The sequence below is a fragment of the Triturus cristatus genome, chromosome 11, assembly GCF_964204655.1.
Source record: "Triturus cristatus chromosome 11, aTriCri1.1, whole genome shotgun sequence".
Lineage (NCBI taxonomy): Eukaryota > Metazoa > Chordata > Amphibia > Caudata > Salamandridae > Triturus > Triturus cristatus.
In genome coordinates this window covers 374,349,518-374,374,700 of record NC_140594.1, presented here as the reverse complement: position 1 = coordinate 374,374,700, position 25,183 = coordinate 374,349,518, and the positions used below count along the sequence as shown (strand labels likewise).

Below are 25,183 nucleotides of genomic sequence, written 5' to 3'. Positions count from 1 at the left end.
GTTGCCTACACGGAGACTCAGCCTAGGCTCTAGACCTTCTTGGCTTCCTTTCCACGTGACAATCCAAGAGTCAAGTACATTTCAGTAGCAAGGAACTCTAAGGTCCTAATTCACAAAGGTAAACTAAGACAAAAGTCTAACTTTATGACTTTCAGTTTTCACAAAAGGCATTTACGAGTGGTAAAGTTAGACTTTTGTCTCAGTTGAACTTAAGTTTTGGTCTTAAGTTTAACTGAGACCAAAAGGTAAACTTAAGACCAAAACTTAAGTTTAATTGAGACAAAAGTCTATTTTTACTACTCATAAATGCCCTTTGTGACTACTGAAAGTTGTAAAGTTAGTCTTTTGTCTCAGTTTACATTTGTGAATCAGGCCCTAAATTAAATTTGTATGTCCTCCACCACGTGTGTGGCTGATACAAGATGTGTGCATACACTCGTTTAGCCTATCTCTTATATGAGCCTTACTTAATGTATGGCTAATACAGTGAGGGTTCTCCTGCAGTGATTTCTCACTTGGCAACCTTGCCTTCTAATTCTCTGTCCTTCATTTCCTTCTCTTTCCCCATTTTCCTTTTTTAAGTACAAATTATTTTATGCGTTCCTGCTCCTACAACTTTCTCTACTCCAACACAAGTTAACAATGAATTTCAAACCCAGATCCATTTTATGTTTTCCCTGGTGATGGCATGTTACCCTCTCTACCAACCTATTTCTGTATTTTAGAGATAGTTTCTGGCTCGTTGGCCTCTTCCTACCACAGCCTCAGGTATCATCTGAGCTTCGTCGGCTCCCTCCAGGCTATGTGTGCTCAGCTCTTACTGGCATCCCCCGACTGATGGCTTCTTAGCCTCACTCAGAACCATAAAATGCTGGGGAATAATTACTGGAAATGGAATGGCTTGTGTGGTTTCTCTCAGGGCTGTCCATCTGATATACGGGTGGTAGATATTAGGTCCTACTGCCCAGTTTAGACACAGGCAGATTGTGGTTGAAGAGTGAGAGAGAATGCGTACAACGAACGGCGAACCTGCTGAACCTGACTCAAGTCAGGGAGGAGCCCTGAGTAGACTCCGGATGGATCATGGGTGCAGTTGGACGTCTGAGGTGGTGTACTAGTCTTGGAACTACCAAAAGCTCTGCGATGCCACACCAATGGCAGATTGTGAGGTATACAAATGCCAGACAACAATAATCTGAAACAGTGTGTAGAGACTGCATTCAGCTATTGCTGCCACTCATACCTGGGTTTTTGACCCGCTTTTGTGGACGAGCCATAAAAGATCATATAACGGAAGTGTTTTTGAAGCACACACTCACCTAGAAGGACATATTGTCATGCATTAAAATTTCTTTATTGTTACCCAGTTTTATGTCAGGATAGAAACCTGGGTTGACCCACGAGAATGTAAATCCGTGACTATCAGGTCAACCACAAATCCCTGCAGTGGATGCATTAGTTCACTGAGCCATCAGCTCCCGTGCGCTAGTTAAGGTAGGTGCAAAGATCACTATCACATATGCTTTAATGGTAGGGGCAGTGATATTTACAAAGTGAGTACGCACACATAATCAACCAAACCCTCAACCCTCCCACTGTTAACCTCACCTCACTCCAACCACCAATTTAGGCACTGGCGTTGCATCTTCATTAAATATCTAGGGAGACACCGATAAATGAATGTTCATGGCAGATAAAGCTAAGGTTCATTAGTCTGTCGGGTATCCGGATGAAACGTCCTAAACTCTGTTTACTCTCCATACCTACCCATGTGCTTATATTATTATTACACTACACACAAACACACACACGCAAGCACGCACGCATGCGCACACACACACACACACACACACACAGATAATTAAGGAGAAGCTAGTGGCAAATGGGTTCACCTTTCTACCTGCTGTAAGCCCAGAGACTTTACTTAGACTCCACCTCACTCTCTTTCGCACTCTTAAGCCATCTTTCTTTCTCATACACAAACGCATGGAAGGGCCACCTACTCTGCCCATTTTCCAGCCTTCCTCAAAACGTGCACTCTTCTGATTGCGCAACTGGTTTGGTCGGCCCTTTGGGGCCAACCAAACTAGTCATGCACACTCTGCTCTTCTCCATGTAGGCTGCAGCCTAGATAGAGAACATGGTCGGGCCATTAGCCCCTGGCTGGGCAGCATCCCGACCAATCACAATGCTGCTTGCAGTGTTGTGATTGCCTTAGGGGTGGGAGCCTGTTGTTCCTGCCAGAGTTAGGAGAGCAGGAGAGAAGCAGAGACAAAGCGGGACCCAGTTGGCGGAAAGGTATGTTTAATTTGTTTTTAATTATTAAATTAACCCCCCGCCCCACGTGAGCCCCTGTCCCCCCATCCGCGAGTCATGCTGGCCACAACTGCTGTGATCACACTTTTGGCACTTTATTACGTATTGTTCAAGAGTTTTGCTGGGATGAACTTTAAAACTTTTCAGGAATGAACAAAATATCTTAGTGTAAACAAAGAGCTGTAAAATATTTTCAGTGGTGTAAAATGGTAACTTTGATGTGAGATTACTATTTTTGAGAACACTATGATGCCCGTTCTTTTTATCGACCTTGGAAGGATGAAGGAGTGAGTCAGCTCAGCCTGGATTCATGTTTGATACAGCAGAATGCACAGGAATGCTTCAGAATGGTTTAAAGTTGCTATCAATCAATCAGTATTTGTAAAGCACAACTCTGTCACCCCTAGGGGTATCTGGGCAATGTCTCAGAGCCAGGTCTTCAGTCTCTTTCTGAAGTCTGGCAGTGAGGGTGTCGTCCGAAGCTGGAGGGAGAGGTCATTCCAGGCCTTGGCTGCGATGTAGGAGAAGTAGCGGCTGCTGCTGTGGGTGCGGCAGATGCAGGGGGTGTGTGCGAGGGCGCGTGAAGAGAAGCATAGGTGTCTAGCAGGTTGGTGGAAGTTCAGTTGAGGTAGGCAGGTCCTAGGTTATGGAGGGCTTTGTAGGAGTGCGTGAAGATCTTGAACTGGCATCTTTTCTGAATGGGGAGCCAGTGGAGGTCTATCAGGTAGGGGGCGATGTGGGAAGGGGTGGCCGGCACAGGTAAAAGCAGTGAGGTGGGATGGGGGTCGGGTAAGTCGACATACGATGGGATAAGTTAAATTAAAAATGTTAAAAATACAACCACTTACCTTGCACTCGCCGCATTGAGTAGTGTTGTAGAGTGGCATAGAGTGAAGTAGAGTGTTGTAGAGTAGAGTAGAGAAGAGTGTCGTAGAGTGATGTAGAGCTTAATGGAGTAAAGCATCCTAGAGTGGAGTATCACAGAGTGCAGGGTCAATGAGTGGAGTGGAGTGTGGTAGAGTGGCCTTGAGTAAAGTGGCCTAAAGTACAGTGGTGCAGAGTAGACTGGCATAGAGACCAGTGGCATACAATGCATTGGTTTTGAGTGAAGTGGTATAGAGTGCATTGATGTAGAGTGGCATAGAGTGCAGTGGCATAGAGTGGTGCAGAGTAGAGTGCAGTGGCGTAGAGTACAACAGCATAGAGTAGATTGTTTCAAAGTAGAATGAAGTGGTGTGGAGTCAAGTGTTTCAGGGTAGAATGGAGTGGTGCAAAATAGATTTCAGTGGCGTGGAGTAATGTAGAGTGTAGTGGCGGAGAGTAAACTAGAGTGGCGTTCTAGTTGAGTGGTGCAGAGGTATAGAGTAGAGTGCTGCAGAATACAGTGGTGCAGAGAGCAGTGGAGTAGAGTTCAGTGGTGCAGAGTAGAGTGGCTTAAATGCAGTGACATCGAGCGCAATAGAGTAGAGTGCAGTGGTGCAGAGTAAGGTGGTGTTGAGTTCAATGGCCGAAGAGTGACGTCTTGTAAAGTAGAGTGTCGTAGAGTGTAGTGGCACAGAGTAGAATGGTGCAGTTTAGAGTGGTGCAGTGTAGAGAGGAGCAGTGTAGAGTGGCACAGACTAGAGTGGCGTAGAGTGGAGCAGAGTAGTGTGGCGCAGAGTAGAGTGTTAAAGACTACAGTGGTGCAGAGAAGAACAGCATGGTGTACAGTGCCTGGCATAGCGTCCAGTGGTGTAGAGTGCAAAGTGGTGCAGAGTAGAGTGGCACAGAGTGCAGTGGCATAGAGTGGTGCAGGGTTCAGTGCAGTGGCGTAGAGTACAACAGCATAGAGTAGATTGTTTCAGAGTAGAGTGAAGTGGTGTAGAGTGGGGTGGTGTTGAGTTCAATATTTGAAGAGTGAAGTCTTGTAGAGTAGAGTGTCGTAGAGTGCAGTGGCAAAGAGCAGAGTGGTGCAGTGTAGAGAGGAGCAGTGTAGAATGGCGCAGACTAGAGTGGCGTAGAGTGGAGCAGAGTAGAGTGGTGCAGAAAAGAGTGTTAAAGAGTACAGTAGTGCAAAGAAGAACAGCATGGTGTAGAGTGCCTGGCATAGCGTCCAGTGGTGTAGAGTGCAAAGTGGTGCTGAGTAGAATGGTTTGGAGTGCAGTCGTGTGGCCTACAGTGGCACAGAGTAGAGTGGAACAGAGTAGAGCAGTCCAGAGTAGAATAGCGTGGCATAGCGTGTAGTGGTGTAGAGTGCATTGGTATTGAGCAAAGTGGTGTTGAGTGCATTGGCGTAGAGTGCAGTGGTTTCGAGTATAGCGGCGTAGACGGCAGTGGCAAAGAGTAGAGTGCTGTAGAGTGGTGTAGCATAGATTTCAGTGGCTTAGAGTGCAGTAGCATGGCACAGAGTAAAGTAGTATGGTGTAGAGTGCAGTGGCATAGAGTGCATAGGCGTAGAGTAGATTGTTTCAGAGTAGAGTGAAGTGGTGTAGACTGGAGTGGTGGAGTAGTATATCGTAGTGGCATAAAGCACAGTGGCGTAAAGTGGTGCAGAGTGGAGTAGAGTAGTGTAAAGTGGAGTGACACAGAGTGGAGTAGAGTGGCATAGAGTGCAGTGGTGTAGAGTAGATTGTTTCAGAGTAGAGTGAAGTAGGATAGAGTGGAGTGTTGCAGGATGGAGAGCAGGGGTATGGAATAGTTGCTTATAATGCATTGGTGTGAAGTAGCATAGAGTGCAGTGATGCAGAGTAGAGTGGCATTGAGTGGATTGGCGTAGAGTGGAGTGGTGCTGGGTAGAGTGAAATGGCCTAGACTGGACTGATGTATAGTGCCGTGGCATAGTAGAGTGGGGTAAAGTACACTGGCATAGAGTAGAGTGGTGCAGAGTAGAGTAGAGAGGCATAGAGTGAAGTGGCATTAAGTGTTGCACCAGCAGTGCTAATGACGGCCCTGGTGGTAGGCCACTGTTGTTTCAGTGGAACATGTTCACCTATTTCATTGTTGAAAACACTTGCATCCACCAAATAATATAAAAACGTTGTTTTGACATAAGCAGGAAGTTTAAGGCTGTAGTGTAAATAATGTAGTTGATTCTGGGATCCTGTTTGTAGTTTTCTGGAAAGCAGTAATCTGTGATGTCTAAGTTTTTGTGGCACGTGCCACTGCACATGTTGCACATACTGAGGCTATTGCTCATTTAGTGTAGTTACGTAGGCTACACCTTTTGGCTTGCCAATGAGTGTTATCAGAAAAAGGGTTTGGTATTCTGACTCACTGACCATAAACAGAAAAATCATTAGACATTCACTAGCAGGTCACATTAAGCAAAAGTCAACAGTGCTTTGATAGAAGAGTCTCAACGTGAATATTTGTTGCCACAGAAGTGCGTGCGCCTCCTCCCTGCAAGCCTGTTTTCAGGGTTATGTTACAGCCTTGTAAAATGAGCACAGGTGGGGCACGAGCAAGCTCCATTGGAAGAGTAATCTACATTTGTCTTTCTTTCCTCTCACTTTGAAGTCACAAAAAGAAAAGTAAACACTAAGCTCCCTTGGAAGAAAGAGCCTGACATTTGGCCTTGGTATTTAAATACACAACAAATGTGACAAGATAAGAACAAGATTTAAGGGCCTGTTTACAGAAAGTGAGATCTCGGAAGGATACAACAAACAAAGTTTGAGGAAGGGAAGGTACAGACTCAAGCTGGACAGTCTAAAACAAATAGAGCCTGCAAATAGAAAGCAAGAAAATGTGAGTTACAAACCACAAAGCCAATGGTAAACAATGGGCAGGATGGATTCCCAGAAAAGCTTTCTGAAGGTCCGCAAGATGGCTTCAGGAAACCAGACAGCTGCACTGTCTGGTAGGCTTTAGCCTAAAAGGCACTATAACTGTTTCATGGCAAACCTTTTCAAAAGCAGAGGTTTCAAAATAACTATGTTAGATTCCTCAGGAATAGTCAGGATAATCAATGTTTTCTGGCAGTTCTATTCCTTAAGTTGTTTGTGTAATTAATTCAGCACTGTTTTCTAAACAATTTTTTCCTTCCATGTGCTGTTTCATAATGATTTGTTTTGACACATATTTGAATCAATTTAAAGCAGAGGCTGATCTCCTCTAGGTCTGACCGTCTGTTCTTGACATTTGTGTCTGTTTGGTTCAGTGACTGTACACGTTAAACTCTTTTATTTAGTTCATCTCTAGTTGACTGATATGCACCCATGAATGCCCCGATTACATACCGATAATCTTCATTACTTCCTCGCCACATGAGTTACGTAGTGAGCTTTAGCTCCACATTAGAACCCTCCAAAGCAAATTAGCATCCTGTGCCTCCCCAACATGGCTGACCACCGTCACCCCTGACCCAGTGTAAGGGGAGGGTCGACCCATCCCACTTCCTGTAGAACCTCCATGAACCACATGAAGGGAGGGAGGGATGGGAACTCATGTAGTGAGGATGACTATACTCGGAGTAATGAAGATTACCGGTAAGTAACCAAGGCATTACCTCCTCGTGAGTCTTCCTCAACACCAGAGTTATGCAGTGAGCACATACCCAAGCCCAGCTGCTTCATTTAAACACACAAGAAACCACAGACAAAGGGACAATGCTAAAACAAGAAGGTGTAAACCAAAAACAACATTCGGACCCCAACCAAGAGGAAGCACAGACAGCAAGATCAACAAGAACCGGAAGGACCAGTTTCGAGAACCGCCCAGCAAAGACCTCAGCAGAAGGACCACTCCACACCACTACGTAGCGAAACAAGAACAGGAGCGGGAAGGATCAGGCAGAGGCCCAGCAGACAGACAGACCCCGAGAGACCGACCCGGCACCCAGGCAGACACCGCAGAACCCGGCGCAACGGAGGCCAGCAAGAGAGGCCGCACAACCCAGTAACACTGGGATGAGAGAGAAGCCAAAAGAGACAAACAAGCTGACCCAGCATCAAGAAGATGCAGTAAGCCCCAAATGGAGCAACCCCGTCCCATGGACACCAAACAGCGAGAGAGCAGAACCCACCCCAGACCAACGACCGGATGGAAAGAAGGCAAAACACCCTCTCGGGAAAGGGTGACAACCAATGGGATCCGGGGTAGGAAAGGCAGGAACCGGACGCAACACAATCCGGAACAGCAGGACCCGCAAGAACAGAGGAGAGTGCAGAAGAACTCAGCACTCCCCAACCGACCATCAGGAACACCCCACCAAGGCGAGGAACATGAAGTCCAAGAATCCCAGGGGCACCAACGGACCCACCAGAAGGGCCCACAACACCAACGGAAGAACTTAGAAAGGCACGAGGCAAAACGACCCAGGATGCAGCAGGAAACAATCCTGAAGAACCCAGGCCACCCTAGGACCCAAACAGCCAACAGAGGGCCGTGGGACGCCCACAAGACCGCCCAAAGAGCTCGATGAGCAGAGACGTCCAGGTTCACACAGAAAGGAAACAAAAAGCCCTCACTGGGAATACCGAAAAAGAGTCAAACTCCCAGAAACACAATAACGCGAACAAGGCCCAAAATAAACCAGGCATCAGAGCGCCATACATGAGCATCAGTCCAGAGTCACAACAGATGGACACACTCACCCTATGTTAGGCACGGGGAGAGCAAGAGAATAGCACAGAAATACGGGATGCAGAACGACGGAGCTGAGACACGAACCCGGGTCTCCAGCCCCGAGGACGACCGCCCTAGCCGAAAGGCTACATCCTCTCCCCTCACCAAAGAGAAAAAGACTCCCCAAAGGCGAGAAAACAAGACAGAAGAGAAGCTGGGCTGCGGAAGCCCCCAAGCAACTCCTTTGCCGCTAGGGAGCATCCCTGAGACAGCAGGCCTAACCACAGAAGCCAAAATATGAAGACGAGCCACAGGAAACCGGGAGCCACCACCCCCAGCAGAGGAAACCAAGGGCGGCGAACCCAGCCGAGGAACCACCACAGAACACACAACTGTTCTCCACTAACCAAACTAGTGCAAACAAAGGAAACGGATGAAAGCGGAACAACATTACATCCAGCAACAACACCCTGAGCATGGGATGAGAGCGCAGAAGAGAGGCAGGCCAGAACCCAACCCCTCTGCAAACAGAACCACTGTTGGGCACTCAAACTGGGATGGCAACAGATGGAACACAGCCACACACAGGTAGAAGGAAGCCAAGGTGGGAAAAATTCCGTGCAGGTGAAACGTCCCACCAGCCCCGGGAGAGAAACCACTCAGAGTGAGAACACCGGCAACGTGTCAAACGCAACCGGTATTCCCAGGCGGTCCACCAGCCAGGGAATAACCAGGCCCAACTCTGGTGAACCTATGAGAGAAGACGATACCAGGCACGCTCAGGGAGGTACGGCTGTAGGCCCCGGAAACGAGGCAGGCCACCACCACCCGCAAGACTGTCCGGGCCAGAACAGGAGGACCCCGAAGGGCTGGGACTACCCCCAGACAAGTCAAACGAAGTGCACACAAATCCCGGAAGACGGACCCGCAACCCGCGTGTAGGCGAGCACACCGACCCAGCACAGATCGGGAATCCAATGTCACCCCCCAGTGCCGCAGGCCGGTAAAAGTCGAAAGCACCCGGAAAGGGGGACACCAGATAGGAAGACCCCTGGAGAGAGAGGACTCTACCACCCATCAACCCCAAGCGAGCCAAAGCCGTAGAGACAGGACTACCGGAAGACCATAGAACATGGAACCAGGAGCCCCCGGTGACATGAGAAGGAACACCAAAGGCAAACGATGGAAGGCGGCGATGCCGGGGTCCAAATAAGTGATCCAAATGACAGCAGAAAACGACAGGCAGTGAGCAGCAAACAGAGCTCTCAAGCCGGCAGTGGCACAGTAGGAGCTCAAAAAGCAGAGAACACACCTGGCCATGCCCAGGTAGGGGAACACCAACTGGGATGAAGCAGGCCATGCCACTGGGCCATGGTGTCCCTGAACAGAGAAAGGCCACCGAAACAGGATGTGCAAGAAGAGTACAACCCAGACCTCCTGTGCACCGGAGTACGGGGCACCCGGCCAACAGCACATGGCACGCCCAGGCAGACTCCCATACAGGTACCAACTAGGGTTGACCCTGATTAACGTCTGAGACCAGATGAGAACAGACGCAGTCAGGGCGAAATGCACGTATTCATAACTGGGAAAGAAAGACAAAGGACAAAACCTTGTCCACAATCCAGACCGAGGTCAGTGCCCAACACAAAACGTCACAGAGGCCAATGATGGAAAGAAAAGCACAAGCTTGGACGCTGTGGGGACAGGAGAAAGGACACGGTGCAGAGCAAACGAATGCACCCATAACAGCGACCGACCCACAATGATCTAGGTCATGGACAAAAGCATAGGGAAAAACAAAAATGGAGAAACACAGCCGCCAACGGCCGCAACCACCAACAAGATACGGACAGTCCATACTACACGCCACGACCGGACACATATGCACAAAATGCATAGAAGAAAAGTGAGTGCTGCCAGGCCGGAACGCAAGCAACATCACGAGACGCGAGGGAGTAGCCAAAAAACGGCAACGCCGAGCAACAAAAGGGCAGAAAAAATGGAAAAGATCCCAACAAAAGGGAGGGTGAGTCAGAAATGAGTAACTGCGCACCATTGCTACTCCCTCCTCACCACCAGAGTCTCAAAGTGTGCCGGGCGCCCACGGGCAGAACCACATGGACCCACCCAACACGCACTAGTGACAGAGGAAGAGGCTCAGGGTGCTGTACTCACTGTGACAACAGTGCAGAAGAGGGGAAGACAACAGGAGCAACCCCCAAGGAAAAAGATGAGCCATGACCAGACTCCATTGAGTCAGCACGCGTCACTTAGAAGTCACACAGTGGGTGCAGTTACACCAGAAATGCCCCTGGCTCGAGACCGAGCAGAACAGCAGCCATCTGGATGCACACAGTGCATGCGATTACTGCCACACCACATAGGCAAACAGAGAAAATAGAGTCTGACAAACCCACAGCAACCAGACGCTACACACCCCAGGGATACAGCACTCGCCCCGGGACAGAAAGCAGCACCAAGGTGGGAGGAGGGAAGTCCGAACAAGTTATGTCCGGCCGCCAACCCCTTGCAGAGAAGTGGGAGGAGGGAGGGTGGGGCCAGGGCATGAATGTGAGCCCAGAAGAGTACCTGAACCAAAAGGGAAGAGGAAGAGACCGATGCACGGCAGCGCCGGCCAGAGTAGCAGCAACATCGGAAAACGTGCCCTAAACAGGGAGGCCAATCGGCACACACACTCCAGCAAATAGCGAAACCGCTGGGAGCACCAACAAGGAGCACAAGTAAAACCCACAGTGGTACCCAGGGCCGCAAATACACCCCCCAAGACAATAGCTCACGGGCCAGCTTGCTGCCGGACATAACGCTGCAGCGCCATGCACCACCAGGCGCAGATCACCCAGCCCACTGCTGCGTCCCCTGCACAGCAGAGTCCCCCGGACCACAGGACTCCAGCTGACCTGAGTACCCCGGAATGAGCGCGAGAGAGAGGCCGTGGCATAACCTGCTAACCGCCCCGTGGACCCACCAGCGAACCCCGACCAGTGCTCGTACCCACGAGGCACAACAAGGGACAGAGAGGCTGTGGGGCCCTGACACAGCCACAGCACAGCCACAGCACAGCCTGTGTGTCAGGGAGACCGCAAAGTGCTGGAAGGGAGAACCAGCCGCAAGCACACCACCCCCGGCAGAGAAGCCAAGCGGAAAGCCGGCCATGCGAGGCGCTGCCCCCTGGAGACAAGAGGACCGGAGGTCAGAAAAACCACTGGTCGCCCCACTGCAGTGCATCGCCAAGAACAGGAGACGCACAGGAGGGTGGCAGGGGCCCCAGGTCCCAACAGACCGCCTGCGAATACAGCATGTCCCTGGAAAGACGCGCAGGGCCAAAACTCAGCCGGTTGCTTGCGACCCAGCAAGGGAGCAGAAACGGCAAAACAACAGGTGAGGGCTAAACACACACAGAGGAGCCGGCTACCGCCAGAGCTCGCTAGTGCAGGGCTGCAATAAAGACAACAGTGCGAGGGCTGCTAGCCACAAGGTAGGAGAAACACCCAATGCATGAGCCTGCTCGTGAGGGCCTCCTCCCCAGGGCTGTGGGACCTGCTAGAGCAGGACCTTGCCCCCACTTACCTGATACAGCATCACGCTCTGGAGAATCTGCAGCGCAGAACAAAAAAAACAGGAAGTGAGAGGGGTCGACCCTCCCCTTATACTGGATCAGGGGTGACAGTGGTCAGCCATGTTGGGGAGGAATGGGAGGCATGGGATGCTAATTTGCTTTGGAGGGTTCTGGTGTGGAGCTAAAGTGCACTGCGTAACTCAGGTGGCGAGGAAGACTTACGAGCAGGTAATGTATTTTAGACAAACAAAGTAGGCTTACACATGTAATAGTCCCCATTTGGTTCACATTTTGTTCCTGTTGCTTAATGTCCATTTATTAGTATTGCAACCGCGTATAAATGTTTCAATAAGTCAGATCGTTATCCCACCATTGCCGAGTTTAGTGTGTGCGGACTGCAGGTCACATAAAGAAACAGCAGCATGGCAGGTCAGCCTTTCACCCTGCGAGATCATTGTAGTGTTTAATAATGATTTAAAACAATAAACACTCAGAGAATTAGGGTCACAGGGATATTTTAACGACCTGCCACGGTTATCTTCCCCAAATACTACATGTCAAATACACAATAAATAGTGTATTTAATAATGATTTAAAGCAGAACTTTCTGTGTAAAGTCAAGTGGTTTAGACAAAAGCACTATACGATTAACACATTATAAGCAACATAAAATATGTCATTCTCTCAATCAAGGAAATGTGATATGGTTTCCCGACGAATATGTCTATGTTTACAAAGCATGAAAGTCCCCAAACCCATCAAGGAAGGAGCCAAGCAGGTATGGGGGAGGAGAGAGATGGGTGAGAGCAGACAGGCAAATGCGTTATGACGTATTGTATTCTTACCAGTTGGTACCCTCCAAGCTTCTCCGCTGCCTGATGCAACCGCCACAGATTAACTACAGACACAGGAAATAACGAGTGAATTAAGAAGTTGGTAAATAAATCCCCTAAATTAACAATGACTTTCAAAGCAACAATCATCACAGTGCTGACAGCTGATGCCCATTTTCACGGAGATCACCTGCAGGGGGAAGTTCACACCACGGGGAACAGCAGGAGGAAGCGTACACTTCCGGGGTCAGTTCTTACGTGTTACATGGCACAGCTGCCGAAGGATTGTACTGCTGCTGTCCTCCAGAGCCTACAAGGCTCTATCTACTAAGACGAGTTGTAGAGGGCGAGTCTTGCAACTATGGGGAGGTTCTGGTTAAGGACGTTCACGCTCCCAGAATCCTAGGTCCCTGGCCATGCACTTCTGGAGAAAGCTCATGGTGCAATAGTGCTCTAGAACTGACAGGACACAACTGCAGAAAGCTCACACTGCTAGAGAGCTACTGAAGTGGTAGATCTCACTGCCAGATCTCACATCATGGATAGGGACCAGCTCAGGGAAATATCCACCTCTCTCTGTCCCACATCAGATATCAGAGCTCTGTCTTCCCTCTCTGCTCTAATACCAGGAATATCAGAGCTCTGTCAGCCCTCTCTGCTCTAATATCAGGAATATCAGAGTTCTGTCTTCCCTCTCTGCTCTAATACCAGGAATATCAGAGCTCTGTCAGCCCTCTCTGCTCTAATATCAAGAATATCAGAGCCCAGTCTTCGCTCTCTGCTCTTGTACCACACAACCACAGCTCTGTCTGCTTCGCTAGGATCTGAAGCTAGGATTATCCAGGCTCTGTCTTTCTCTCACTCCTCTCACATCAGTATTGCATGAGCTTTCTCTGCACCTTTGTGGTCTTATACCAGCATTACCAATACAGTGTCTGCCACTCTCTTCTTATATTCAGGAATTACCAGCTCTGTCTGCCCATCCCTAATCGTATACAAGTATTGTCAGAGCTCTAACTGCCTCTCCGTGCTCTTATACTAGTATTAGCAGAGCTCTCTCTACCTCTCACTGTGCTCAAACCAGGATTACCAGAGCTCTCTCTACCTCTCTCTCTTCTCTTATACCAGTATTAGCAGAGATCTGTCTTCCCTCTATGCACTTACACCAGGATTGTCTTAGCTCTGTCTTCCATTTCTGCTCTCATACTAGGATTATTAGAGCTCTGTCTTCCCTCTCCGCTCTTTTATTAAGATTACCAGAGCTCTTTGTGCCACCTTTACTCTTGTACTAGTAATAAAAGAGCTCTGTCTGCCTCTCTCTTATACCAGGATTATTAGAGCTTTGCATGCTGTCTCTGTTCTTATATACATGAGCTCTGTCTGCCTTCTCTGCTCGTATTCCATGATTATCAGAACTCTTTCTGCTCCCGCTGCTCTTATACAAAGACCATCACATATCCGGCTGCCTCTCGCTTTTCTTAAACCTGGATCACCAATGCTTTGTCTGCAATGTATGTTTGTGTTGTTCTTGTCACTCTGCAGTAACTAACCCCTGGATCTCTGCTGACTTACTTTGTTTGAAGCCCAGGTGTGGAAGCCTCTCGATGGGCGTCTTCCGCTCTTTCATGAACTGGAAAAGACCGGCAATGAAGGCCTGCTCTTCTTCATCACGGTCATTGTTGGCCAAGTCATTGTTTCTTATGTCTTCCAGGAATGACTTAGTCTCAGACATGCTCATTTCAAGAGGCTCCTGTGGAGTTAGAACCAGAATTGAGGCTGTTGGTCTCAGATGAATGAGTTTACTGTAGAGAAATTATCCATTATTTGTGTTTGCTACCAGCACTCTACCTAGGCGCTTTCGATATAAACTGAAAGGGCTTGATGGTATTCAACAAGAATTAAAGTAGTGATTATCAAATATACCAAAGTGTTGTGAATTGAGGCAGAAACAACATGGCTTTATGTCACTCACAAGTGGCTTCAACATTTGTTTATTTTAAAGGCAAAAGTAAGGCTTGCGTGCGGATGCTTCAAAATAAACGTTGAAATGTAATCAATACTCACATACATGTAATTTGTAAAGTATTTTGTTTTTTAAATGAAAAATAATAGCAAATAAGGCTGGGAACACAATATATATGTGTAATAATAAATCCTTGCCAAGATAGGAGTGTTAAGATAAAGATTTATTGGTAGGTATTCAGATTCAGATCCAGCATCAAGGCTCTCATCTGCAGCTTCGCTCCTGAACTAATGAATCTCTCTCACCCTAACATTCTATGACACGTAAGATTCCATTGAATAGCATTCTTAAACAGATTACAACACATCTCCCTCCCCATGAAACAAAACAATATCAACAGAACAATACAAAAGATAGCAACAGGAAAGAATCAATTAATATGAGCTTACAATATAAGGCAAGTTGGTACATCACATTGATCACAAATTGTGAACCTAACTTCTATGCAAGACTCATTACATAGCATAATCCTTGAATTTGACAGGAAGTTTCCTATCTCTTTGAGTGGTTTTTTTTAAAACAGGACCTCTACTCATAACTCGTTCTTTTCCACAAGTATGAGCACATTCATCAGAACTATCATCAACCTCACCCTCATTCTCTACAGGATGGCGCATGCTTGTAGATTTTTCCAAACACTTCACCAATCTAGACATGCTCCACATACAACCAGTATTCACTTTCACAACATTTTTTCTAATAGAAATTATCGTGAAAGGACCAATGAAAGAAGATCTTGCTTTTATTGTATGCTTGGGGTTTTTCACCATCACCCTATCACCGATATTCCACTTCTTGTTCTTTACTCGCATCCTTGAATCATATTCTGCTTTATACTTATTTTGATAATTCAAAATTCTCCTATGTCTCTCTTTTACAGGAACTACCACACTCGAGCTCACAGGCAGCCAAGATGGATTTAACTTAGAAATAGCTTTCCTTCCCCTCAAAGCCTCAAAAGGCGATAATTGAGTGAGCGCGTTGGGCGTCGTACGATGCGCCCACCATGTGTCCCTCAGAACACTACTGAATGAAACCCTAGAGTTAAGAGAGCGCTGTGCACAATCCTTCACTATACGATTCATCCTCTCAGACAACCCATTTGCTTGAGGTGCATACAGTGCTGTCTTCTGATGCACAATGTCGTGATCCTCAAGAAACTCTCGCATCTCGTGAGATACAAATTGCACTCCATTATCAGTTATCAAAAACTTAGGCACACCTTCGGAGACAAAAACATCCTTCAAAAAGTCAATAACTACTCGCGTGCTTACAGAGGAGACACATTTCGTGACTACCCACTTAGAGGTGTAATCAACTAGAAGAATGACAAACCGCTCACTTGACGGCAATAACTCAAATGGACCCACAATATCTAGTCCTAACTTTGACCAAACAACATCAGGAACCTCAACAGGAGATAATGGCGCTCGACTGACCACATGAGACTTGTCACTGGAGGCACAGGACACACATTCTCTGACAACATCTTCAACCATACGATCCATGCCAGGCCACCAGTATCTCTCTCTCACTCGAGCCTTGGTGAGACTCCTTCCTAAGTGGCCTTCATGAGCTGTGTTGATAATCTTGCTTCTGAATTCCACAGGCGGAACAACTCTTTCACCCCTCACTAGGTTCCCACTAATATACGAAAGTTCATCCCTGACAGACCAATAACCTCTCATCTCCTGCTCCAAAGTTTTGAAATCCGGCCAACCTTGACTAATCCACAGCCTCAACAATCCCAATTCTTTATCCTTGTCCACCCCGTCTGTCCATGCTTCTTGTGTCATAGAGGACTCAGTGACCCAACACACATTTTCCACATCATTGTCATCACCCACTTCCACTAAAGGTAACCGAGAGAGACAGTCTGCAGACTTGTTGCTAGACCCAGGTATATATTGTACCTGAAAATTATATTCCTGCAAACCTTCACTCCAACGTTTGATCCTGGGAGTGATATGTTCACTGTGTCTGCAAGCAAATATTTGGGTGAGAGGACGATGATCCGTCCTTACTAGAAAAGGAATCCCCCACAAGTAAAATTTAAAATGTTGTACAGCCCAGAAAATACTCAAGGCCTCCCTTTCAATACAGGAATAATTTATTTCAGCTCCCCTAAGAGTCCTGGATGCAAACGCCACTGTCTTGTGTTCCCCATTCACCACTTGGGAGAGCACTGCACCCAAACCCTTAAGACTAGCGTCAGTGGTCAATATTGTTTTCTTATTAGCATCAAAATGCCCAAGAGTAGGCATCTTTCCAATCTTAACTTTGATCGCCTCGAAAGCCTTCTGGCAATCACTAGACCACATGAAATGCGCCCCTTTCTTCAACAGCGCTCTGATAGGCTCAGTCACACAAGCAAATCCTTGAACAAATTTAGAATAAAACTCAGCAAGGCCTAAAAATGACCTTACTTCTTCCTTGTCTTTGGGTGTGGGGGCATTCACTACGCTTTGTGCCAGTTCCAATTTTGGTTGAATCCCATCACCTGAGATCACATGTCCTAAGTAAGAAACAGTTTCTACTCTAATGCGACATTTTTCTTTTTTTACAGTTAGACCCTTTGCCTTTAGTCTTTCTAAAACCTCCAGTAATGTCCGACTATGTTCTTCATCACCCTTCCCATAAATCAAGATATCATCTTGAAAAAACATGATGTTACTTATGCCCTCCAAAACTTTCTTCATGACCCTCTGGAAACATGCCGCTGCCGATGCTAAGCCAAATGGCATCCTCAGGAAGCGAAATGCCCCCAGAGGTGTCACGAATGAGGTGAGATGTCGAGTCCCTATGCAAGGGAACTTGGTGGTAAGCAGACGATAGGTCTAGCACACTAAAAATACGGGCCCCTTTCAGTGTACTGAGCGATTCTGCAATATTCGGTAGGGGTTGTCGATCTACCCAAATCCACTCATTCAAACCTCTCAAGTCAACACACATCCTGACACCCGCACCACCATCCTTTGGGGCCAAAACAATCGGGGCTAACCACTCTGAGGACTCTATCTCTTCTATAACCCCCAATTTCAACAACCTATCAAGTTCAGATTTCAGTGGTTCCATCATCATCATGTTTGGCACTTTCATCACTTTATGCACACAAGGTATAGCTCGATCTTTTAAAATGATTTGATGCTCAAAGCCTTTCAGACACCCTAACCCTTCAGTAAAGACTTCAGGAAATCTGTCAAAATACACACAATTTTGATCAACGAGCATCCCATTATCAACCTCACGATCCACCAGCATGACCTGCTCCCTAGGATCTTTAGCATTGGAATTAAGCATAATGCCCAGGTCACGTTGATGTCTCCATCCTAATAGATTGTCCCCTCTTTCTGCTACATAGACCTTTCCCACTGTATTCCTATCCTTGAATGTAATGCGTGCTTCAATATACCCTAGAAAATTTATTTTTGCACCTCCATGGCTGACCGGACTAATGTCAGGTGGAAGGAGCACAACATTGTCAAAACCCACTACTTCATCCCACTGTCTGTTCCCAATCATAGTGAAAGGGGAACCAGAATCAGCTAGAACTATAAAGTCAAAATTATCGACCAAGATTTTACATGCAGGCATCGTTAGTTTCCCAGTATCAATTTCACCGTTGCCACCATCAACATTCAAAATTATTGTGCGTACAATCTCAGTCTTCTTGCCTGAGTTACAAGTTGATCTACAAACTCTCGCATAATGACCCTTGACCCCAAACTTCATGCAAATCGCTTCTTTGGCATAACAATGAGGATAACTAGAAAATTGAGAGGAACTGCCACACCTAAAACACTTCGTTTTGGGTTGATCCATGGCTTTCTTTTCACTTTCACCCGAGTTAGGACGAACTTCCCTATCATTCTTGGTTGGTAAATTTTTATAGGGATTATGAGTGCGTAAATCTTTTTCGGACATCTTGGACTTCTCATGAGGAGAAATTTTTGCCACATTATCTGAACACACTAGATCCTCTGTTTCTGTTACAACATGGACCTCACTAGTTTCCTTCTTCTCTTCATGGTTCCTCTTCATTTCTTTCACCCAAGAAGAGGTGTTCTCCATACCCTCTACAATTGCGACTGCTTCTACTAGAGTAGGATTTTTAGATAAAAGTTTTTCTTGCACACGGGTGCTGTTTGTGCATCGTACTAACTGGTCTTTGACTAAAGAATCAGAAAGGTCTCCAAATTCACATGTTCGTGCCAGGGTTTTAAGAGAAGCAACATAACTTTTCACTCGTTCATTGCCACTCTGTACTCTAGTGAAAAACGTATGCCTCTCAAGAACAACGTTTATCCTAGGGCCAAAGTACCTCTCCAACATCGTCATGGACATTTCATAAACATCATTAGGCTCACCCTCTGCTGTTCCGATCTGAATAAGATCCATGCTATCATATGTATTTCGCCCCTCAACCCCCAGGTTATGTAGTAGAATGGCCTGCTTTCTAATGGCTGAAAACTTTTCCCCTCCAATAGCAACAATGTAGGAATCAAACAAATTCCTCCACCTTTTCCTTGGAAGTATGGGGTCACCTTTTTCTGAAAGAAAGGGTGGAGGTTGAGACATGCTCGTTGAAGCAGCCATCATTAATTAATAAATTCAAATCTTACAGATGTGGTGTTAAAAATCTAACGGAATGTACGTTGTATACTTTCCCTTAGGCTTTGAAAACAGTTTAAAAGAAAGAAGAGAGAAAAATAATATAGTCACTTTCCAAGCAGATAACAAAATAAGCTAAAATAACTAACGTAGTCACCGTAGTCACCGTAGAAAAGTCATGTTACCATAGACCAATATGTCTTGAATCCATTCCCGTTGTTCGTGGTGAAGTCCCAATACCCGTAAATCTCCAAAGAAATACGATGTTTTGAAATTGTAATCCAAGATGGCGCTGGCGCAAGCTCACGTTGCGCACCCCAACGTAATGACGAGAGGAAAGACGTCACGTCCAAGAAGTCAGGAACTGCACGCAGATGAAGTCCTTCAGCGTGCGCGAGTGCGCGATTCAAAGAATGCTGCCGGTGAGTGCAAGACGTCACGGAGCAGATACCTCAGTGTGCGAACGTTATCGCGATTTGAACAATGCAGCTTGTGACTGTTTAACAACAGGGGTCCTACAGGTAAGAGAATGAGCAGTCCTACCTTGGAATAAGTCAATTGAGTCGTCAGAAGTCCTTGGCCGAGAATTATCAATCCGACTCAATTAAGGAACAAAAGATTCCCTTAATTTCTTGACTCCCCTCTGAATGTGACAAGCTCAATATCAGCTCCAATAAAATGTAAGCCAAAGTGTCCACAACGCAAGTCCATACCGTAGGTTACGAACAACAAAGTCTCAATAACGAAACATTTTTCTCCAAAAGAAAATGCAACGTGGGTTCAAATGAAAGTCTTCCGAAAATGTAGGGGAGTCAATGCTGGAAGTGCTTGTCCCCAATCAAGCCAATTAGTCCATCGTCGCCAGTGTAATAATAAATCCTTGCCAAGATAGGAGTGTTAAGATAGAGATTTATTGGCAGTTATTCAGATCCAGCATCAACGGTCTCATCTGCAGCTTCGCTCCTGAACTAATTAATCTCTCTCACCCTAACATTCTATGACATCGTAAGATTCCATTGAATAGCATTCTTAAACAGATTACAACAATATGTCTTGCAGTTGGCGTGGAATGGAATGAGATTCGTTATGCACTTAAGGTTTTGAGGCTGAAAGTTCCAGATCTTTGGATCTGTTCTCGAGGTTATCTGCCTCTCTAGGACCATGTGCAATGTCCTATGCCTATGGAGAAAGATGCCCACAGACTATTTAAAGTGGCTACCCAGTGAAGAAAAAGCCATGCATCACTAACAGCCATCGAAAATGGGCATTCTAGAGTGTTCCTTGGCTGATGATGTCAACTGGACTTTTGAGATGCATGGTAAGTAAGCAATTTATTTATTTGCATGAATATTTAAAACGTTGCAATAATTTCCATAAAAGATATATTAAAACTGATGATACAAAAAATAAGTTTGTAGTATGATCAGATTCTTTCAAAGTTACTTTCCTGTTTGTCATCTGGCAATGCTTGAGTATTGACGTTACCCTCTCCCTCCACAGATGATGGATTCGGAATGTGCTTCGTTGTTCTATAACATAAGTCGACTGTATCTAGTCATTTCTGACTGTACTGAGCTCATAATTTCAGGCAATTGAGGCTGCAAACATGTGCAAAGTGTGCGAACAGTGCAGACTGTTGAGATTACATTTTGTCTGTGCAAGTTGAACGAATAGAAGTACAATGATCATTTCGTAGTAATTTTGTCTTTTTTCGGCAATGTTCAGGAACCTCACCATGCAGCAGCTCAGTTGGATGTCCTCTCCTGAAAAACATGCTTTCACTGCCTGCCTGACCATATTTTTTTGCTGTTGAAGATTGGTCTCACCAATCCCCTGCGTTCGTTTAGCAGCTCCCTGCATATGCATAGCATGTGTGTAATGACTTCCTTTCCCACTCCGCATAGTCGGCAAGTTAGGTAGTGATGGGGGACGTAGCCATGGTGATAGATAAAGTGTGGAGGGTAGTATTCCTAGACGATACTGCATGTATTTCTCCTTGGAGGCTTTAGAAAAGCCAATATTTATATACGGTTGAGAAATAGCCTTTTTGTAACTCTGCACCGTGAACCATCCATGCGCCCTTCCTGATAATGCAGCTTTGTCCTCCTGCAGAGAAACTCTTTTGATAGTTTTGTTGACAATCTTTTTAAAGCTCTTATATGTACCTAAGGTCTCCCAGATGCCTTGTAGGCCTAGTGGTTTTAATGAGTCTTCCAGGTACGTCCATGCACGGCCTATCTCCTTGGTTATCAATTCTATCCATAAATGGCCGTTTAAGATACCCCGGTTCCCCCTTTTTAATCTTATACTAACTTTTGATGTATACTATTTGCGGGCCAGCTCCTGCCTCTGAATGCTGAGTTCTAGTCTTAATTGTGCAGGGGACGTGTATCCAGGTAGACCAAAGATCATCGTAATGCTCTCGTTATTGAGCCATCCAGTATTGCTGTGTCTCTCCCTCTCATGGCCTCACTTCCATAGGTGATTGCCGGTATTAGTTTCGCCTGAATCACCTAGATCAGTGAGGAGAAGCTCGTGCCAGTGATCTTGTGCTTTAAGTTCCTTAGTGCCATGCTGTCGCTGTGACCTTCCCGTTAAATGGCCATCTTTTGGGCAGCAAAGATTCCTTTGTTTTCTACTATAACACTGAGGTATTTATACTGTTGAACAACTTCTAGCTGTTGTGCAGACAAATGCTAGTGGTATTGTGTTTTGTCTCTCCGTTGGTTCACAGTCATGACCTTTGTTTTTTCCAAATTTATGCTCAGAACATTTTCTTCGGAGTAGCTTAGTGTTACGTCTAGTAAGCAATGAAGACCGATTGCAGTTCAGCCAAAGAGTACGAGGTCATCGGCATATAGTACGTTTAAAAAAAGGGCCAAGCCCCCCATCTTTGGGAGTGAGAATTGCATTCATTTAGCCTGGTTGTCAGATCTGACATTAAGACGTTGAGCAGGGTTGGAGCTAACACACAGCCCTGTATCAGCCCAAAAGATGTTGGAATCTTCTTTCTCAGGAAGTCTCCTCAACCCAGTTTTGCTTGCACCCACATGTTTGAGTGCAAAAGGATTAACTGTTTTTGAAGTGAAGATGGGATGTTCCACTTGGTCAACTTTCGCCATAGTATATTTCTGTCAATGCGATTGAATGCTGAGCTATAATAAATGAAGCATACATACAAAGGCTGTTTGGCTGCAATTGTGGCATCAATGATCAAAGAGAGAGTTAGAATATTAGTGGTCATCATCATGTGTCTGCAAAAGCCTGTTTGGTTTGGAGGGATGACTCTGTTTTCTGTTTCCCCGTTTGTTAATTTGTGTAAAATAAGCGTGACGTACTATTTAGTGTTGTCTATCAGGGCTACTAACCAGTAATTGTTTGCCTTGTTCCTGTTGCCCTTTTTGTAAATTGGGGAGATGATGGAACCCCTCCATGATTCTGGAATTGATCCTGTTAGTAGTATTGTTTCAAAGACTGGTTTCAGTGCTTCAGCCAAATATGTCTGGTCTAGTTTAAACAAGATTGGTGGAATCCCGTTGGGGCCTGGGGCGCCCGCTCGTCTACCCTTAGTTATTCTCCTGGAAATTTGGTTGATTGAAATCGAATTGACCATTGAGTTGGTGGGTTCGTCTTGGATTCTTATTGGCTCCAGGTAAACTGAATCAGTATTTGTCCTAGAGTCACTCTCAGGTTCTATGCTGAAGTGAGAGCAAAGGAAGGTTTTCTAGGCCTCTTCAGTCAGATGTGAATTTATCCCTTGAGGTTTATTATGGTATTGGTTGTTTGCCAGAATCATGAGCTGTTATTGCTCTTAATGTCGTACAAATGTTTGGCTCACAAGCACTCATCTGATTCCTTTTTAAGTGGCCAGATTAGCCTTTTATATGTTGCTTTTAATTGTCCAGTTAACTTCGGGTTCTGGTGTCCTGGCCCCCTCTTTGGAGTCTCCGTACCACTTGGTTTATGGCTTCCTTGAAATGCATTGTGACATCATTTACCGGAGGGCCCTTAAATTTAAACGGGCAACGAGTGAAGAGGAAGGACAGTTCTTTTAGCCCAGTACTCACCAGCATCACCAACAGGCATTCTAGAATGCTCCTTTGTATGATGACAGCTGTTGCAGTTGTTTGTGACACAGTTTACCGGATGCCCCCTTTAACGCCCCTTTAGTGTGCTGTGCTCCAAGCCACCAATGGGCATTAGATTGCAAGGTCTAAAACCCTGACAACAGGACTGGTACAAACTGTGTTTTACCTTTTGTCTATTGAGGAGGGGGAGAGAAGAAACGGGGACAGGGATCGGAGGGGAGAGAAGAAAGCAGATGACGGAGCCAGCTACAAAAGATTCGCTGTGTAGAGTGGTTCAAATTCGGCGCTGGCTCAACATCCTGTGACTCTGGGCAAATCACTTAATCTTCCTGTGTCTACATAAAATGAATGTGTAATTGTAATTATATTTGCATTTATGTAGTGCTTACTCTCCCTGGTGAGGCGCTGAATTGCTTTACAACCAAATGGACAATGACTTTGGCCGAGGTTAAATGTAAAAGAACACTCTGTAGTTAAAACCCAAAAACAATGTTGATGTCTTATTATGTAAATATCATGCCTACTGCCCCCATCTCAATCATATTGTGTCCCTGCTATTTACGAAATTACACATAATGGGCACTTTTGGTTCAAGACTCCACCGCCTGTGCTACCAATCTCTTCATAACATCCTATAATACGGGTAAAGAAAAAAGCTCTTTGGAATGCGTGTTTCCAACTATTGTAAATCTTGCCAAAGTCCCCATATTATGATACTAATCCTACGATTTCTTATAACACGTGATTACAGAGTACAGTAACCATGGTAATATACTTTCTTATTCACAATGAGTGGTGTGCTCTAACGTCAAGTAAGAGACTAACTAGCGGAGAATAATAGATGATAACATACCACCATCTGCTGGCCAAGAATACCTTCTACCACACGCACCTTGACCGCCCCATGCACACATTCTCTGAGCACAGAAATGAATTTTCATGCAGGTAGATCATTCTAATTAATCTGAGTGTTTTTTGAAGACTTCTTCGGTGCTGATATAGGGAAAAGAAGGATACAATTTGTACAAACACACATAGAGTTAAGGCCTGCAACTTCTATGCCGAAGTTTAAAGTTAAAAGCAGCTTTAGGAGGAGGAGCCTAGCGCGCAACCAAGATGGCCGCGTAGGTGCGAGGCTCCCGAGGACCTCTGCAACCTCCTACGTTTATCCTGTCTTCATCCTGCATCGGTTGAGGGGACTGTGTCGGTGAGCCTGAGCCGAGGTGGTACCCGTTTCCCGTTTTCAAATCGGACCTCGGGTGCCGGAGTGAGCACAAATTGAAGTTTGCGGCCTACTTCTCTCCTGACCCCGGATTCGCGTTTGGGGGCGACCCAGTGGCAAAGTGAACAACAACGGCGGGCTGGGCCTGGCGAGTCGCGTACCCCACACTTTCACTTTCACTTTCGCGCCCCCTTGCAGTTTTCGCAAGTGGGATCACGGCGCTCTTTGTGTTGGGGTGGCCTCGCTGGGAGACCCTGCCTGCCTGCCTGCTGTGGCCCGTTCTGCCGCCCTGGGGTGGCCCCCCGGAGCTCGTGGCCTTGATTGCTTGCTCTTCACTGTGTGACTGGTGCGGGTGTGAGACCCGCGACGATGGCCACGAAGCAGGATGGGGATCGGCTGAAGGCCAAGTCAACCCGGCGTGGCGCCGCACATCAGGCCAACATCATGGACCGCTACACCCTCCCGAAAGGGTCTCCCGGCGGATCGCACAAGTCCTCTGAGTGCCCCCCGGATGCCCCGGACTTGCCCATGGATCTGTCTTTGCAAGACGTCATGAGCGCCATTGCTGAGATGAGGGCCTCGGTGGGCCAGCAGTTCGACACTTTAGCGCACAAAATCGACGCGGTCCTCATTGATGTCAACCTTGTGAGAGCTGATCTCTCTAAGACTAACGACCGGGTCGACTCTTTGGCCCACACCGCGTCGGGCCTCACGACTGAGGTGGCGGCCCTTCAAACGGAGGTGCACCGGCTCCGTCAGGCGAGTGCGCTCATGGATCGCCGCCTGGAGGACTCCGAGAGCCGGGCCCGGAGGAATAATATCCGCATCATCGGAGTGCCCGAGGGACGGGAGGAGTCGGCGGCGGATCTTTTCGTGGAGGACCTGATCACTACCCATCTCCAGCCTCGAGGGCTGAGTAAATTCTTTGCCGTGGAGAGGGCCCATAGAGTTCCCGGGGGCAGACCG

General features: G+C 46.6%; 1 protein-coding gene across 1 annotated transcript in view; it reads right to left on the bottom strand.

Annotated features, from left to right (window-relative positions):
* The window catches only part of ARID5A (AT-rich interaction domain 5A), a 122,714-nt gene that overhangs the window by 45,357 nt on the left and 52,174 nt on the right, over nt 1–25,183 (bottom strand). Inside the window, exons 3-4 of the mRNA XM_085633460.1 lie at nt 13,846–14,023; nt 12,286–12,338 (exon numbers count right to left, since the gene is read on the bottom strand). Of these exons, the coding sequence (XP_085489586.1) occupies nt 12,286–12,338; nt 13,846–14,011 (219 nt within the window). The 5' untranslated portion in view covers nt 14,012–14,023. The remainder of the gene's footprint in view (nt 1–12,285; nt 12,339–13,845; nt 14,024–25,183) is intronic.